The following is a 19579-nucleotide window of genomic DNA, read 5'->3' on the forward strand; positions in this document are numbered from 1 at the left end:
CAGGGGCAACAAAACAAGCGAATGCAACAGGCGCATAAACCGTCAAACGAGCGACCCCCGAGCACACATAATGGGACCATTTCACGATTCACGTGCGCCCCACGACATGATTACTCGCCCGCCCCGACAAGCACAATACGTGTAGGTAAAGTCATAGACAGGGGGCTGAAGGGTCCTAGAAAAAGAAAAGGCGGCGAGGTGAGAGCGCCGGGAGGAGGGGAAGTTGCCCTCCAAAATCAACAAACAGCTGTCAGCCTGCTCGCCTGGCAGGTGCTGACAAGATAGGCAAAGCTGGAGGCTAAACCTGCCCAGGTCACCCACCCGATTACTCCTCCGCCACCACCCGACCACCCCCCCCCCCCCCCCCCCCCCATCCATTATCCAATCACTGACACAGGAAATTAGAGGAGTATTGCCTGGGTGTACGAACGAACTGTACGTACGCCAACTCTAAAGATGATCTTACCCATTTTCTCTCTCCCCCCCCCCCCCCCCCACCTCTCGTACGCGAAATTGCAAAATCTCAGTCGATGGCACTTAATGATCTATTGACTGCCATTCATCAAAATGTTGTTGTTGTTTTGTGTAAGTAAGTGTGTGTAAGTGTTTGTGTGTTTCTTACAATATAATTATGGCAATAGCCAGTGATTGTTCATCATGCACTGATGCACATATATCAGGAAATGAGACATGTAAATGTACAGGTCTGCACACTTCACCTGGGAACACCTGCCCCATCCCATGCCTAATCAATGGAACAGGAAATTAGTCTGCTAAAACAAATGATGCTCTGCTGTCCTCTGCTTTCGCCTGATGTCAATTTTCATCTAATTATTGTGAAATTCTGCCACTATGCACATGAAATGAGTCACCATCTGCTGTGGAAGGGAAACAGACTTGACCTGCAAATATACAGTGTGTGTGTTTGTGTCAGAGAGGGGGGGGGGGGGGGGGGGAGGTGGGTGTCCATACATTTGCTTGATTAACAGTTCAGGAAAATAAGCATTTTTTTTTCTTTTTTTTTCTTTTGCGTCCTTCTTCATTGGCGTTTTATAAATTTATCAATTGTGTGTGGTTTTCTACAATGGACAAAATCTTACATCTTTAATGTTGGTTATTGTCTTACATATGTCTGTGTTTGGGTTGACTTAAGTGTTGTTTGTGGGGGTGTCATAATGGAGGTTTTTTTTTTTTTTTTTTTTTTTTTTTTTTGTGGACAACGCCTTTATTTTCAAATTATGCAATTATGAAAAAAGTGCATAGTCAGTGTAAAGGGTATTATGAAACACGAAGTTTCATTTCATTTTCAAACATGAATGTTAAATTTACGGGAGCAAACAAGTCAAAGTAGAGGGCAGGAGAACAAATCACCCCCTAATGCCACAGTCTGACCAATTATCACTGGCACTGACATGTATGTGCAGCCCTGAAAGTCCAAGAAATGGTGTACTCGCCTTTGGCTAGTGATTCTGAAAATGTGCTCGCCACAGAGCAAACTTTACTACTTATACTAGCCAAACCAACAATTTGTTTCAGCAACTTTACTCGCATTTGGTGAGTACATGAATATTTGTACTCGCCAATTACATGTTTCTACTCGCCATGGAGAGTAAAATACTTGCCACTTTCAGGCCTGATGTGAAAGGCCTGCCATTGCCAATTGTCCGCCCAACTGGTTCATTTTGAATCATTATCACTAAAACAAAATACCACTACATATACAGGGATCGCGCTAGCTTTTTAAAAAACGCGTAAGTCATACGCAACGAAACGAAAAAAACGCGTCACGGACCAATATTTTTGCGTACTACGAAAACACGTACAGACACAAACAAAACACGCACGAAAGACTTAAAGACACTCCTTACCTAAATACGGCGAGTTTTCCTGTCGAACTCCGCGCACGCCTGTCGAATAACACCCCTGCTGTCTCCAACCTTCGGGCCTTGCGAGTTTGTTTCCCGCTCTAATACGACTAGACACACTTTCCGCCTTTTGGAAGCGCGAGATGGGAGAGCAGCTAATGTCTGTTTCATTATCCGACAAGACATTATCTGGTAATACCCTCGTTACGTTCGTTTGCGATACTTCGATGCAAAAAGAAACGGACTTTAGTTTTGACGCGCAGATTTCATGTGTGTCGTCACTTCTCGAGCCCTATAGTCAGTTTCAGGATCGGGTGATTATTAAGTCAGAGCAAAAGCGCTGCGTGAAGACAAGAAAAAGTTACAATATTTTTGCGTATGGCTTACGCGGCGCGGCGAAAAAAACGCGTTAGCGACTTTTAAAATGCGTCAAATACGCAAAAATCGTGCGTAAACGCGATCCCTGCATATAGCACCAATACATTTTAAAAATGAAGCTGAAGGATGCATACGGTTTTTTTCTGAACTGCTTTCTATCATTTTCATTTTCAAACTTTTTAAGACTTTAAGGCCAAAAAAAAAAAGGTCTGTTTACGGTAACGTAGGGTGAAAAAATAGGGTCGGTAGGTCGGCTTTTTTTTCTTTTCCTTTTTTCTCTCCCCTCTCTATGATGTTTCACAGTTCATTTCTTCTCATCAATCCCTGATTTTGCCCAACAGAACTATAAACAGTACTTTGAGCTTACCTCCCTTCTGTCGTCTGCTGTTTGAGCGCAAACAGCTCTATTTTGGATGCGTGTTTTTTTTTTCAGACGATCCAAAAAAAAGATTAGGGTCGGGCCTAAAAACTAGGGTCATTCGGGTTACCGTAAACAGACCTATTTTTTTTTGGCCTAAGAGTATTGAAGTACTCACTTAGTGTATGACTGTGCTTTAATTAAGACACCTACTCCATGAGAATAGCAGTCGGTTAATCCAAGATCATCAGTGTACTTGGACATTACTTTTTAACTTCCAGAATCGCAATAACAATGTTATTGCGATTCTGGCAGTTAAAAAGTGAACATTACAACATATGTTTTCACTACTGGAGCTAGATCTCTTCAAAACGCTATAAATACAGTTTGACTAAAACTCAGGAGACTCTTCTTCAACAAAACAAACAAAAGATTCTTCAATCATCTTGTTGCAAGGCATGTCAGACTGAAAGAGCACACATACTGCTTCTAACATTTAAAGGGCTGAGTACAGGTTTCCTCTAATTTGGTCAACATGACTTTGATGGGAGAAATTATGCAAACCGTTCAAATTGTCTGGGAATTCCCTTTAGTCCAGAATGCTTATCATAACTCCATCTCAAAATGTCTACCACAAGTGGTCAGGTAGTGAGACTTTATTCCATGTGCAATTCATTTAAAGTATGTTCCCGCATTGAGACATAATATAGTCCAAAACAACAGCATGTGCTACACAGATAGATCTATGATCTATGTGAAGCTACATGTATGTGAAAGCTGAATCGCATAGATCTACTTGCCTTGTCAACTGACAGTCTGAATGACTACTCGGTTAGTAAAACCAGCACATTTTCGTGACAATTAACAATAGCATGTCCGTTTTGTCTGGCCTGTAGTGCAGCTGTTGTCACAAATGACTATGGGTAATTAAATTAAAAAACAGAATGCAGACATGTGAACATAGGTATTTTATTTTCAACCCATTCCAGACCCCCCAAAATCACCCCACTCGCTACAGGTACACACAACACCCCATTCTTCTAAATTCTACTCCTGGTGCTGCCTTCTGACAACAAAATTCCAAATCGCCTGTGCCCAAAGCTAACATTATTGAACTACAGGTGTTGTTCTTCAGCAGACACCCCCACCCCTCCCCACGTCCGTTTACCTGGCAAGTGCACAATGCTACAGCAGTGCCAGTCTGGAGAAGGGCTGTTAACTCATTACAGTGGGAGGAGCGGCAAAATGCGAGAATATGCTCCCCCTCCAACACAGCCAGATACAGCCTCGCTGCAGGTGTTCTGGGCTGCACTAAAGTTGTGCAACCTAAGCCACATTTCTCAAGAATATTGCTGTTTCAATGAATTCTTATACTCATGTAAAACTTCATAGCGCAATGGTAAAAACTGAATATCCACAGAAAGACAGATGACCCAGGCTCAAAAAAGATGTGATCCATACACTGATAGTGATACAGAAATGCTGTTCAAAGCATTTTCTGACTGAGATTGAGATTCCGAGAATCTGGAAAGTATCAAATTCAATGAAGGTCTTAAAAGGGGAAAAGTGTAGACATCAGTTTAAAAAAGTACACACAAACAGACTGACAACCATTGAACCATAGCAGAAAAAGAAGCGAGCTGTGAGGGGGGGATGCACTAGTTTCCTATACATCTACAGCCCTTGAGAGAGGATGCACCCCTCCTCATTATTCATTCTGTCTGCTCTTATCCAAAGCTGGGATTGGTTCTCACCAGAGAAAAGGGATGTTGTGTTACCATTCAGCACTTACAACACAAAACCTTCCCCTCCCTTGATTGATTGCACAAGTTAAAGTTTCCATCAACTGTACCAAACCCACTGTGGGAAGTGGGAACCAGCTAAACTCTCTTGTCTAAGTAGTAAGTACCAAGTTATCATCACTCTCAGTCACAATGTAGAGCTGCTCTACTTAGACTACTGCTGTGTCACTGTGTGTGTGTGTGTGTGTGTGTGTACATGCATGCGCGTGTGCATGTGTTACATGTACTGTTATAAATACTTGTTTTGGGTTTGTTAATGTACCTTCTGTTGCAGTACATTTATGCGATCTGAATCTATCATTTTTTCATATTTTGGTGAACTTGTCAATACGAAATTTGTCAAATCTTGCTTTCAAACTGATGTCTGCATGAACACGTCCTAAGTTACTTTACATGTATCCCCCCCCCCCCCCCCCCCCCCCCCCCTCTAGTGTTCCCACTGCCAGCCACATGCTCAGGCACCAGACACAGGTATGTTGTCATGAAGATAATGAGAACATTTTCGACCATCTGTATCAGCTAAACATGCCTGTCAGTGCCACATGCCTTTGGCACAACTGATGACGTGCCAGAAGGGTGCAGAAGGAAGGTACTCTACCCTCTGATGGTGAGGAGGGGAAAGGGGGAATCCTTACCAGTGGTGCATACAGGTGAGATTTTACCAAGTCCAACGAGCTACCAAAAGAAGTGCTGTAAGTTAGATGAACAATCTGCACAACTGGTACAAACAATTAACAACTGTTTATATATATTACTATATGAACACAAAAAAACAAAAAATGTACTCACCAGAGATACAAACACAAACATAAAATTTGAGTAATTTACTGTATCTGGTGAGTTCATTTTTATTGTGATCTCGTTCTAGGCAGGGAAATCTCAGTCGGTAGTGCGGCTGGCTTCAAAACCGGTTGTCGATATGTATGGGCGGGGGTTCGATCGAATGTTCCGCGAGGGATTTATTTCCCGCAATCAACTTTGTGCAGACTCTCTTCAATACACCTGTGCACACGCATGCGCACAATAGAGAACCCAAGTTCCTGCACACGATAAAGAACTCAAGTTCACAGGGAAAGTCTCAGGGCTTAGATAAATGAGTAGCGCTGTACTGTATCATTCAGACCTGGGAACCCCTGTTTTGCACTTTGAGTATTCTCAAATAAACTTGGTGTATTTTCAGAAAAATGAGCGTACTCCACACAGCGTTTGAACATCCATGATTAAAACATGCCTCACGCGCGTCCGTCACACCGTTAATTAAGTTTACCTATACATTTAAAACAAATGCTTTTTTCAATGTTTACTGACAAAAACTGCAATCATGTGACAAAATAGTACTGGATCGGCTTCGGGATGGGCGTGTGAAGAAAAGTTGTCTAGGAATTTTTCTCCTCGTATTTTTTTCTCACTGACCGTACTGATCGTATTCTCGACAATCATGCGTACAAAATACGGCGAAATCGTATGGGTTCCCAGGTCTGATCATTGTATGGCAGCTCGCTTTTCCTAGCGATAAAGCAGCCAGGATATTTATTAGGGTGACCTCTCAGGACTATTTGAAATCTTATCTGTTCTTATTCTTCTCAGTCTCACCTGCAGTTTATTGTTCCATAATAGATGAGTACAACAATTGTTTGAAGACAAAGTAACTCCGTTAATTTTACACAACAGAATCGTAGCAAAGTAACGATTGTAAGATTTTCCGCATAATAAATGCTCAAACATCGCTGGAATCTTGTAGAAACGGAATATAGGTATGCGCCAAAGGTAGCCAATGTACAGTGGTTGTTTGTTTATATATATGGGAGCTCGAGCGGGTTGTATTGGGCGCTCTGGGGTTATAATAATAGCTGAGGACTTTGTTAGCGCTTTATCTAAGGTGCAGGCACTGGTAGATCTATATGCTCAGTTTGTTCAAGATAATCTATCAAATCTCCTTGTAGCAGCCTTGTTCTCAGGACTCACTGACACATACAATTTTTCAACCACATAGTTGAATTTGTTTTGATCCCTTACCTGTCGACAGTCAAATAGTTTTGATTACACATCGTTCTGACCGAACAAATCTTTTGAAGCAAGGATATTTGGACCTATTTTTAATCCAAGTCTAACTAGCCTATATTTCTCTGCTTAAGTAAATGTGGGAACAACACTGATTGTTGGTTGTTTGGTTGGTTTTTTCCCAACCTATTTGGCTATTCAGGGCAGATTACATTTTTGTTTCCTTTCTGAATTTCTCAATTTTTTCAGTGGTCTCCTTGTAACTATTTACCTTCAAAATCGGTCTATCAGTATCATCAGTATTAATATTATTCAGTAAAGTGAAAAAGGTTCTAAAACATCTCAAATCTGTTTTTCAAATCTTGTTAAGAATAAAAATGTTGCACTACTTTAAAAAAATAAAACATCTTGTTCAGTGGGACGTCTTGCAAACACTTATAGTTTTGGAACTATTACCTTCTGACAGCGACATAGCATCTCACCACCCATACATACACCTCCTCTCTCTCTGTCTCATCCAGTTGCACTACTTATTGCAGCCCTGAAAGTCCAACAACTGGTGTACTCGCCTTTGGCTTGTGATTTTGAAAATCTATTAGCCAGAGAGCAAACTTTACTAGCCAAACTAACAATTTGTTTCAGCAACTTGACTAGTAGATGAACATTTCTACTCTCCAGAACTTTACAACTTACATGTAAGAGTTACTGCTTAAAATAAACGCAGTCCCATCCCAGAAAACTCAGAACTGCAACAGTGGGATTCACACCAGAACCGATTGTTTCCATTGTTACTACATGTATTGCAGAATATTTAAAAGCCAAATGCAGCAAGTTTGTTAGTAAGTTACTTTCTCAAGGCACAAATGAGTGCACGTCAGTCATTATACGGTTGCCTAAAATATCTACCTAAAACAAACACAAGAAATGGAGTGTGATGGGAGTTGGAACATACATGTATATTGTTTGATTAGAATTTCCACTGAAGTTATTCCCATCATATTGATCAGTATCGTTAGGCAAAACTTATCTTTGGGAATGTCAAATTTTTGATGCATTGTGATATTCAAAGTAGCACAAACATAAAACAAAGCTTATATATTTCCATTTTAAAGGAAAAGGTACATGTATACAATTCATTTTGACTTTTGTATCATTTTGCAATTTAGTAATACCCAGGGATGGCCAAATCCCAGTGCGCCAGTCTAGTAGAAACCATCTGGTAGCTCGCCCGGCTGGCTAGTGAAAAGTCTGGTTGAATGCAAAGTATCTTTTGGTTTTAATATTGAGTTTCATTTTTGAAAGCCAAATAAACACTGCGCATACAGAAATTTCTGTTGCTTGCAAAATCGCCGCCACTACTATGTTCTAACTTCTAGGGACATGAGAACGAGGCTCCCATCTCGGATGAGCTTCTGAGCCGTTTCTTCTTTCACCGCTGATTCCAAACACACATTTTCTATTAGGCCAACAACAAAAATAGGTGTGGTTACGGTAACATAGCCGAAAAAAATAGGGTAGGTAGGTAGGCAATCACTTTTTTTTATTTTTTTATTTTTTTTTCTAATGTGTACAAATTAAACCTACCGTACTTTCTGGGTGACGCTTTGTTATCTAAGACGCACCCCCTTCTTTTTAAAAAAAAATTGTAATCCAGTCACCCATTGGACGCAGGGGGCCAATAGGGCGCACCAAAATGACCCAGTTTTTGCCATGAGAGGTGGTTCCCCTGTCATATCTGAGAGAGGAAACACTTCCTGCATCGGGGTCAGTGACCGGTCAGTGACCAAAGGCATTGTGATAGCTGGGTGGCCTTGTTAAAAGACACGACCTTCTTCCCAGGGGTCAATGACCCAGTTTTTGCCATGAGAGGTGGTTCCCCTGTCATATATGAGAGAGGAAACACTTCCTGCATCGGGGTCAGTGACCGGTCAGTGACCGAGTTTAACAGAGTGGAAATCTGTGTGTGCGGCCAGATCAAAGGCAGGGCAGTACCTAGTAGCTGAAACATGCATTATCACAAGTTGTTTGACTGGTACTCAAGCGGTCTCTTTGATTTTTTTCGTATTTCATACACGGATTAGGCGCTTCGTTATACAAGAGGAAACAAGTCGCGTAAGGCGAAAATACAATATTTAGTCAAGTAGCTGTGGAACTCACAGAATGAAACTGAACGCAATGCAACGCAGCAAGACCGTATACTCGTGGTCCACCGCTCACGGCATAGGCAGTGAAATTGACAAGAAGAGCGGGGTAGTGGTTACGCTATGCTGCATAGCACGCTTTTCTGTACCTCTCTTCGTTTTAACTTTCTGAGCGTGTTTTAATCCAAACATATCATATCTATATATTTTTGGAATCAGGAACCGACAAGGAATAAGATGAAAGTGTTTTTAAATTGATTTCGAAAAAAAAATTTTGATAATAATTTTTATATATTTAATTTTCAGAGCTTGTTTTTAATCCGAATATAACATATTTATATGTTTTTGGAATCAGCAAATGATGGAAAATAAGATAAACGTAAATTTGGATCGTTTTATAAATTTTAATTTTTTTTTACAATTTTCAGATTTTTAATGACCAAAGTCATTAATTAATGTTTAAGCCACCAAGCTGAAATGCAATACCGAACCCCGGGCTTCGTCGAAGAGTACTTGACCAAAATTTCAACCAATTTGGTTGAAAAATGAGGGCGTGACAGTGCCGCCTCAACTTTCACGAAAAGCCGGATATGACGTCATCAAAGACATTTATCAAAAAAATGAAAAAAACGTTCGGGGATTTCATACCCAGGAACTCTCATGTCAAATTTCATAAAGATCGGTCCAGTAGTTTAGTCTGAATCGCTCTACACACACACACAGACACACGCACATACACCACGACCCTCGTTTCGATTCCCCCTCGATGTTAAAATATTTAGTCAAAACTTGACTAAATATAAAAAGTCGCGCCTTATGACCCGGAAAGTACGATACTTGACAGGGAAATAAGTGTGCGACACGGGCGCTTTCGCTTTCATTGCGTTTTTTGCACTTTTTTTTTGTTTTTTTGACAAATGTAATAAAAAGTTATAGGATCGGCCCCTAAAAATAGGGTAGGTCGGGTTACCGTAACCACACCTATCTTTTTTTTAGGCCTTAGGCCAACAACAAAAATGTTGGTTGAGGGTAACTTGACCAAAACTCACAGGGTCGGTAGGTCGTTTTCCTTTTTTTTTTTAGGTTACCTCCCTTAGTCGCTGTACGGTTCGCAAAATGTGCCGAAAGTGTTTGGTGTTTTTAAAAATGAAAAAAGTTTTAAGGTCAGCGGGAAAAAATACGGTTGGTCGGGTTACAATTGTTGGTGTGTGGGCCTTTATTATCAGTTGAACCCGCGTAAGGCCAAAAAAAAAAAATTGTCTGTTTAGGGTAACCCGACCGACCCTATCGATTTGGCGCCGACCCAAAAACTTTTTTTTGATTTCAAAAAAAAAAGAAAAAAAAAAGAGGTAAAAATGCTAAAAAGAGACATTTGGCGTTTCTTTCTCTCCCTTTCTCTCTGTTTTATTTATACGTTAGTTTTGAAACATGTATTCATCAAATATAAGAAGTGAATGTTCAGCCAACATAGCATTTACACAAAACAAAACAAACAAAAAAAAAAACTTTACCTACCTACCGACCCTACTTTTTTTGGTCATGTTACCCTAAACAGACAATTTTTTTTTTTTGGCCTAAAAAGTATCTTGAAAAGACTGATGCTGAAAAAAGGACAAACGCAAACAGCATAAGAAAAAGAAAAGATTGACCATTCAAAGAACATTGGCAAGTGATTGCCGATAGCAGAGAGGAAAGCGGTAAGTTTGAATTTGATGGGAAGACGATGAAGGGTTCTATTTTTTTCAACATTCTTAAGAACATAAGTCTTCCCATCCAACTCAAACACGCAGGTTAGTTTGGAAAAACCTTGCTCACGCTGGAACAGGTCAAGCCGAAACAAAGATTGCTCATTGCAACTTGCGTCAGTAAAGAACGGTGCATAAAAGCCAGACAAGACGCCTATTGAGCGCGGTCCAGTTGTCGATCTTACCACCGCTATTTAGTGTGTATAAATCTGACAATCATTCATACTAAAACTGTTTCATGGTTTGTTTGCCTGGTATTTACCGGGCTTGTGGAATTTCTGGCGGGCTAGTGACTTGGTGAGTTAAATTTTTGAGATTTGGCCATCCCTGATAGTAATTTCCATAAAATTCCAGTCAAACACTTACACAGCAAGTGCAAGGTACTGTATGAGTATGCAAAGCACATAAATTTACACTTATAGATCTTTTCCAAAATCAACATAAACCAAATGACAAGGTTTTTTTTTAAATTATAAGTTCAACGTCTTCACCACAAGTCCCTGCTTCTATTCTTTGGGAACATTATATACAAACAACAGGGATGTTCCTTGGATTTTGTCCTTATAGGACAAATGTCCTAGCCTTGCTGAAAGTATAGGACATTTGTCCTGAACTGTAAAAAAACAATCGGTCATTTCACGTGGAAAGAAATAAGCCGTCCACATCCTCCTTTGGTACACACACACTGTGACACACACCAGAGAGAGAAATATATTGTAATTGTATTCCAAACTTGCCTTCTTCTAGTTCTTGTGTGTGTGTGTCTGTGTGTGTGTGTGTGTGTGTGTGTGTGTGTGTGTGTGTGCGTGTGTGCGTGTGTGTGTGTGTTTAACAGAAAGCAAAAGATCTCAGGTAAAGAAGAAGTCAAGGTCAAAAATTAAATTGAGTACATGTATACCGATTTACTGGAACTTAGGGAAATATGCCAAAATGAACCTGGAATCAGCACTCTCTAACACACATCATACTAAAACAAAGCAAAGACACATGAAACACAAATTAAATCAAAACAGCATATAGCTGAAAACGTTCATTGTTTGCTGAAATGCACACTGTGCAAAACATCAGTTTTCTCTCGCCATCGAAATTTAGCCATGGATACAGTTTAAAGGCATACTAACGCGCTCCCGTGTTTACAAAGTGTAGTTTGCCCATAATCGATGTCAAACGCACCATAAGACCATATAATGACGATATGTCACCATGCGCGGACCATAATACATGCATTACAGCTTGTTCTAGCCTCTGAAAAAGTGAGGATGTCAACAAAGACGCGGAGTTATTTCCCTTGCGTCAACGCTACCTCTGTTGGCAAATCTATTAAATAGGACGATCTAGATCAAAATAAAAATTCAAATATCTCAACATTTAAGGGGTCCTAGACCACAATATCTTGCAGGGAACTTAATTTAGCATGTCTCCAGCTGTTGGTAAAGCAATTAGCGTGTATAGTCATCGAGTACATATGCCTTTAAGCCATGAAGGCACAACTACGTCCGTGGTGGTGTCGTCTCCGTTTTCGTACTCACAGTCACAGTGGGTCCGGTCACAGTCACACTTGACGACTGATCATGATCTGACTGTCGAAAACACAGCTTGGGTTGGTTCTTGTCCGGTTTCAATTTCTTCGCAGGCGGCATGATCGCATTCGCAGTTTCTATACAACCGGAAGTTGAACTTTCGGAAATTCTTAAACTGCGCGGTCTTCAAACGGCGAAGTTACTAAACCAAACAACAGAAGACGTTGTCGATTCGGAGATTAGGAGACGTATCATCTGATGCCTGATCTAAATAAACGGATCAATGTTGCCATGTCCGACGTGGCAATAAAACGATCGGTCAGTGTCCGTCTCTGACATAAACTTATCGGACATTTGTCCGCCAGAGACACCAAGTACCGGTCATTAGACCAAGGTATCCGGCCCAGGGCCGAGGGCCGACCCCTGGGAACACCCCTGCAAACAATTAAAACTTTTATGTGTGGGTAGAACAGTGTCCCCCGAGGCCACTCCCCACGCTGTCTCTGAGGGGTGAAGAGTGACCTCATAAGGTTATTGATGTGACCACTGGGTACCCAGTCACCATGCATGTCCTAGCTGTAGCATATCAACTCTCGATCAACAAGAAATGCAAGACACTGAGTTCCTCATACTGGCTTTAGCTTGAGCACGTTATTCTGCAGGAAGTCAAATATCAAAGTTGAATAACCAAAACGAATGGTCAAACCTTTCAAAGTCTCCAAACACAAGAAAGAATTCCCTTTTGTCACGTGACAACGGGATCCCTGAAGGGCTTCCCCCGATTAGCGCCAAGCGGTCCCGTTGTCTGAATTTTCTTATCAGAAACCTACCATCGTTTCCGCTGATCGCAATTATGAGTGTCTGATTTCTTTTTTGGGGTATTCAAAATTAGCATCCCCTCCCCTTTTGCCCTGTAATCACACGAACACGTTGATCAACAGTAAAAAGAGCGAACTTTTGACAGACCCAAAGCGCAAAATACTCTCCAATATGGCCGACCGAAAAAAATCAACAGAGTTATTCGTCAAGTTGATTATGATTATACGCACTCATCCTCAATATGCACCGCATGGCACTACGAGATTAAAACTTAAAATCTCAACGGATCCAAAAAAACGTGTGACAGATCGGTTGAATCCAACAGCTAATCGCAAGTTTGACATGAATAATGCATAGCAGACAAGGGGTGCAGAATAAACAATCACACACTCACCATTACAAAGTGACAAAATCCAAATCACACAGACGATTCTTCGAAGTATCCCCATGCTACGACCCTCAAGAATGATACATGGGTCTGAGGAATATGGAAAAGTTGAAAATATCCGGCGTTTTAGACGACATCAGGGAAAAGCGTGCGTTCCTCGCACTGACACACAACTCGTAGCACACAACATTTTTAGGACTATTTTCGAGGCGGCGAATTACTACGCGAGATTTGGAGGCCTGAGCGGATTAAAAGTGACACTTTGAATTTTAGAATCTGTTTGGGGTATCTCGAAAAGCAACAGTTATTAGCAAAGTTACATCCCTGACTTTCATTTACAATACGATGCACCATGACCCTGATTTATATGTTCGAATTCGCAGATTCCAGGAACTTACTTTGTGCGGATTGACATAAAGGTATGTGCGTGAGCAGAGGGTCGGGCACCTGTTTTGAGGCAACAGCAAGGGTCATGGCTGGGGTCGAGACAGGTAGATTTATCTTCAGCAGCTTTAATTCGCAAGACTGACACCCCTGATATCAAATAAAAGCACAGAACCGCCGGTGAGAATGTTCTCCCAACCGCTTCTGAAAGTTCATGTCCAAATCTGGTCGGCGAAAACAAAAACTTGATTTTAGACTGACGTGAAAACAAATTGATACAGTCAGTACCTGAAATATCAAATCGACGGCTGCTGGGGAAAATAGTTATTTTCTATCCAGGTGTTCAACTTATGTGTTAGTCAGATAATTTGACTATTACTTTTATTCCGTCAGTTTAGAAGAGACTGACGGTTTTTTGTTCATCTACTGAGTCAGTTTCAGAGCACATTTCCCCACTATCGGCGACTTCAAATACGATAAGGACTCCTGAAATAAGTATTATTTAAAAATAAAATCAAAATCGTCGTTTGTTTGTCTTTGCCATTCCGTGGACACTGTCCATTTAAAGTTTAAAAATTTTTTTAAAAGAAATTCAAACAATAACGAGGGCCCCAAAGGGTTTAAAATCGTGATCGTGATTGGCGTTTTTTGACCTTTCTGTGACCGTGATTGCCGAAATTTCCATTTCTGTGATCGTGATGGGACATTGCCCGTGATCCGTGATGACCAAAAAATCAAGTCTCGTGAACGTGATCGTCATTTGTCAGTTTTCATCATTGACTGCGGTGATCATTGACAAAAATCAAGGTAACTGTGATCGTGAAAGCTAAAATTTCCCTTCCCGTGATCGTGATGATACCCCCCCCCCCCCCTTTGGGGCCCTCAATAACGTTGGTTTGCGAAGCCGGCTGCAAATGAAAAGTCTTCCAATTTTTCAACGAATTTATGTCATTACGCGAAACTCACCCGCAACCTTCCTCAAAATCATTACTTCAGTCAGTTTGGGGATTTGAATCAAATGATGGGCCATGGGCATTACACAACGAATGCGGTGAACCCGGCTCAACATTAGTTGTTATTTTTTCCTCAAAAGTTTAATTATCCTGAGTAAAATACTGCACTTGGGTAGTCTATGGCATTTGACTACGGACAGCGATGCACCGCAGAAAAGGCCCTTGTGCTTACATCTACTTCTTCGCCCTGACCGCGGTAGTACCTGCTGGCATATTATATGCTAGAATACCAACTATTCGAACGAGTTTCGCCGTCAGCTAGACGTATGCAACCCCGACAGCACTGAATTATTATTTTTACATATATAATTATATATCTATAAGCATATGTCATGAACCAAACACCGAAGAGTCATTTTGGACATTTTCCAAGACATCACTGCAGAGTGTGTTTCAACTATCGACAGAAAATGTTTCCTTGTGAGTGGTTGCGGGGAGACAAGCTTTTGATTAAGTGCAATGTCTTCTTTTAAACATTTTAAAGTGATAATTTCTAACAAGAAAAGTGTCTCTTCATCGCCCCAAGAGCTATACAGAGCTACGGTTGGAGGTTGTAATTATGTCGACCACTCACGGCCAGGAATACATTAAAATAAACGTTTGAGCGCTGAGTTACTGAAATTGAAAACGGCTGTCTTTTGAGTGGGAATCCCTGACTGTAATTTTCATTGTGACGCCTTCAGTTTTTGCGTAAGTCATAATTTTCGTCCTACCTTTCGCCCCTGAGGATTTCATGGGCTATTCCTAGAGATACAGATTTGAAATTGAGCCGAGAACTACGGAGTTCGTTTTGGGTGTGGAATAGATGACTGACTATATTAGGGTTTAACGTCCTCTTATACCAACTGGTCTATATTGGGACAGGTATTGGTAATACGCTGAAGATATGGTGTGATACTTTGATTCGAACAAGCCCGCTGTGGCTGTCTTCTTCGACACACCAGCACTGGGTTTGTCTCGTCAAAGTATCGAAAATACGATCATGATAATCAGAGACGAGAGATGCATGCGTGTCTTCGTGTTTTCCAAGCCCTGAGATTTTCGCTGTGAACGTGGGGTCTGTTTCGTGCGCATGTGTGCACACGGCCGGGGGGTGTTCGGACGCCGAAGAGAGTCTGCACAAAGTTGACTCCGAGAAACTGACTGATAAATCTCTCGCCGAACGTGGGGATCGAACCCCGCTCCAGTGTTGAATAGATGGCAACACTGACACACGAAGAAGGTCTTAGAATGAGTGTTGGAGCGTTCTATTTTTCAAATCTGAATGCTGTGTTCGGTAGTCAATTCAGACCGTGATATTCTCCAACGGGCAGCTGTGTCAAGTTTCCATATATATATATACGACTAGTGTCTGTGTGTCTGTGTGTCTGTCTGCGTGTGCGCGATGCCCCGGCCAAAGTTCTCGATGGATCTGCTTCAAATTTGGTGGGCATATTCAGGTACACCCGGGACACAACCTGGTCGATGAGATATTTCAACACGTGCTCTCAGCGCGCAGCGCTGAATCGATTTTGTTTTTTGTGCTGAACCGATTTTGTTTTTTTTCTTCTGGATCCACTACCAGTAACTCTTCCTTATCTTCTCCAGTGTTTTTAGCCGTGATTATCTCCCTTCCTCCGTGCGGTGCGCCGGCTTTTCCCCGGCGCAGCCGAGTATTCGGATCGACTTCTTCCCGGCGCAGCCGTACCTGGCGAAGCAGGTATTCATCTAGTTTTTATAATATGCAAAGCGTTTTAGACCTGTATGGCACGGATTTTGCTTGCGTTTGCTAGACTGTATGTTTGACTTCCTCAATCCAACGGTCTTATTCTGTTTGACGAATGGGTATCTATGAGGACTAAATAAAATATTATGTCGAACGGAATCCGGACTCATGACACAGGAAAGCTGGGCGAAGCAAATCGATCGCTGATTAAAATTTCATTTAATTATTTGGCAAAGTTTCGGAGTACTTTTGAGCAAATCATTGCATGTGTTTCTGAATTACAGAACAGCGAATGTCCCTTGAACTTTTAAAGGTCAAAACCGTCAGAAAACTTTCCCAAATGGCGCCTTAGATGTACTATCTTTAAGGCAAAAAGGGGAAAATCTTTCAAAATAGTTATACTGAATGCCACATTTTTGATGAAACTGGCAATGGTGATGACCGTATTGTAAAGCTGCGTTCAAAACTGAAAATTCAGACTTAAAGTAACTAGGGCGCACAAATCTGATCAAACATAATCATGTTGCTAAGTGTTGGTCAGTATGCACATTTGCTTTCACACTTTGTCAAGTCCGGACTAAATGTTTTGAGATTCAGACTAGGAATCAAGACGAGGGTGGTGGCGGTGGTAGTGGTAGTGATGTGTGTGTGTGTGTCAGTGTAGAGCGATCCCAAAAAAACCGTCTACTAGACAGATCTTTATGATACTTTCAATTCAAATTGTTCCAGATGATATCCTCAGTCGGTTTGTTTTTTCTTCATTTTTTTTCAATAAATGTCTCTGACGATGTCTTATCAGGCGTTTCTTGAAAGTTGAGGCGGCACTGTGACGACCTAATGTTGTTTTAACCAAGTTGATTTTTAGCCAAGCAATGTTCGACTCAGTCAATGGCAATGCATTTCAGCTTTAAAGCTTACACATTAATTAATTACTTTGTTCATTAAAGTTGTCATTAAAATCGAATGTTCACAAACAGAATTAAAAATTATTGCATTGTATTCGTTATCAATTTCTGAATCCAAATATATAAAGATATTTAATGTTTACTCGGAAAATGTGCTCAAAATGAAAGAAAATCGGTTATTTAGGAACTATGTTTGCATGCTTCGCGGATACGAGCCGCCGTGACCCATCTCGGCTAGCCAAGCCTTTCTACATGTAGTCTCGGTGATGACTGATTTGCAGTGTTGATCTTTTAGTTTCATCAAGCTTTGGGGACCCGCTGCCAAACTGCAGAAGACTGCGGACTTCATGGCAGCCACCGACCTAATAGGATATATAATAACGGCCATGAACATCGAACGCAGAAGAAAATTAATGTTTAGATGTCGCTTCACAGACAGTTCTCTGTGTTATGGAGAATAAAACACACGCTGGGGCAGAGGCCTGCACTGTGACCACTGCGCAAAAACACATCGTTCCGTAATTACACGGACCCACGTCTGTGAGAACAAAACCCCTAGTGAGATTAAATTCTGGAAGTGCAGAGAGGAAGAGAAATCATGATTTTGATTGAATTGTTACCCTACAGAGTAGGGCGTGAAAAATTGTCTATAGACTCATTAAATTGTTCCTCTCCACGGAAATCTTTAGTAAAAGGCGAAAGATTTTCTCGTTAGCTGAAGAGAAACCAGAGTACCTCACATCGTTGTAAATAATTCCCCAACCCCAAAGGTATTGTAAAAATATACACCTGTTTGTTATTGCTTTAGGTTTTAATATCTATGTTTAACAAAAGAAAAACTGCCAAAAATGTAATTTGTTGTTATTCAAATCAGCAAAGGAATTGGAATAATATCATAAAATGAAATCGTAATTTTCCTTATAAAATGTCTACTTTTGTGATATATTAATAACTCAAACAAGCAACATTCAAGAAAAAGCACTCGGTTCTTAAGCAATTGTTTGCGCCTGCTTTATCTCCCCTTTCCGACTGCTTCAAGTGCGGTTCGGCGCGGCAACAGTCGACGGAGCAATGGAAGCAGTCATATTAAATTCCATCTGTTCTTTCAAACAATTTAAAGAATGAATTACAAAAGAAGCTAATCATAAAAGTCATAAACTTTACTGTCAAAATTAATAAACAAAAAACAACAACAACAAAACCAGCAACATCAACAAAAAGTCAGTTGAAAAGCAATTGTCTGCACCTGCTTGCCTCCCTTTAAGTCGTGTTTTGCAGACTCCCTTAGCTCCCTGTCAGGCGCGGCAACAGTAGACCGAAGCGTTTATCTCTGTTCGCGGAGATAAACGAATAAACAACACATTAGGTTTCGAGCAAATCAATAACTCATTAAAAAAAGAATCGGTCAGAAGTCGGAAAGCACCGTTGTCGTCTTCATGCACACTGATGGAGTAGTGTGCACCTGCTTACCTCCCTCAGTTTAGGCGCGGCGACGGTCGACGGAGATAGGAGAGAGACGGAAGCATAATTGCAGTCACGGTCTTTCCACGGACCTACATTCTAGAATGTAGGTCCGTGGTCTTTCAGTCGATCCCGCCTTTGTTGCTGCTTGTAGTTGTTTTGTTCATCTTTATTTTGGCGCACGAGGAAAGTGTGTTTGTAAGTGTTCGCAGTCAATGTAGTCAGTATAATTACATCAGTGTATACCACTGAATGTGTGTGATGAGTGTCAGAGTGTGTGTGCGCGCGCGCGTGTGTGTGTGTGTGTGTGTGTGTGTTTTGTGTGTGTTAAAAAAAAGTTAACGCGGCAAAATAGTATAAGGAAGTTGTGTTGATGTGCCTGTCTGTGTGCCCGTCCATATCAGTAAAACTAAGACACAGACACACACACGGCACACACACCGGCATGCATGCGTGCACTCTCTCACATACCCATCATACACACACACACACACAAACACACGTGCAAGCCCACACATACCTTAACATACACAGGCACACACACACACACACACACTGACGTGCGGGAGTCACTTGTGGAGGGTGGCCGCGTTTCAAGTTTTGTTCACCCCGGTTTAGTCAGTTTGTTGCTTGTTTGTTTGTAATACAGACTACCGCTTCAAAGCACTGGTAGACACAAAGCACGTGAAGGAAAATACGTTTTTATTTTAGTCAAAATGTACCGTCATATCACTAAGTACATCAACGGGCTTAGCCTAAGCAGAGGCAGGTGTGGTCAGTTTCACCACCACCACCATTCCCTCCATTACCACCACCATTTCCTCCACCACCATTCCCCCACCACCACCGTTGCCGCCATCAACGCCCTCGCAGTCGTCCCCGTTGCTGGTGAGACACTTGTTGATCCAGGGAACGTAGGATGATGAGGTGCGGGCGCACACGCCCGGCCGGTTTGCCCGCGGCCAGGGCGCAACCCTCGCCCCATGACACCACGCCCACATGGACCAGCTTGCTGCCGCACGTGCACACGAAGGGACCGCCCGAGTCACCCTGTCAACGATAATGACGTCATGAAAACAGTGACGTAAACATAG

The 19579-nt window shown here is 41.5% G+C and overlaps 1 protein-coding gene, 1 long non-coding RNA gene and 1 other non-coding gene across 3 annotated transcripts in view; 1 reads left to right on the forward strand and 2 right to left on the reverse strand.

Annotated features, from left to right (window-relative positions):
* Positions 1 to 10011, forward strand: part of LOC138970799 (uncharacterized) — a 482774-nt gene extending 472763 nt beyond the window's left edge. The window contains exon 2 of the long non-coding RNA XR_011457069.1: positions 9787 to 10011. This is a non-coding gene — a long non-coding RNA (uncharacterized lncRNA). The remainder of the gene's footprint in view (positions 1 to 9786) is intronic.
* Positions 1 to 13199, reverse strand: part of LOC138970790 (low-density lipoprotein receptor-related protein 6-like) — a 92198-nt gene extending 78999 nt beyond the window's left edge. Inside the window, exon 1 of the mRNA XM_070343325.1 lies at positions 13024 to 13199. Coding sequence (XP_070199426.1) covers positions 13024 to 13078 — 55 coding nt within the window. The 5' untranslated portion in view covers positions 13079 to 13199. The remainder of the gene's footprint in view (positions 1 to 13023) is intronic.
* Positions 13200 to 17642: 4443 nt separating this feature from the next.
* On the reverse strand, positions 17643 to 17759 carry LOC138972085 (U5 spliceosomal RNA). The gene has a single exon (XR_011457457.1). It is a non-coding gene; the product is annotated as a U5 spliceosomal RNA (small nuclear RNA).
* Positions 17760 to 19579: the final 1820 nt, after the last annotated feature.

The sequence above is a fragment of the Littorina saxatilis genome, linkage group LG7 (assembly GCF_037325665.1).
Source record: "Littorina saxatilis isolate snail1 linkage group LG7, US_GU_Lsax_2.0, whole genome shotgun sequence".
Classification (NCBI taxonomy): domain Eukaryota; kingdom Metazoa; phylum Mollusca; class Gastropoda; order Littorinimorpha; family Littorinidae; genus Littorina; species Littorina saxatilis.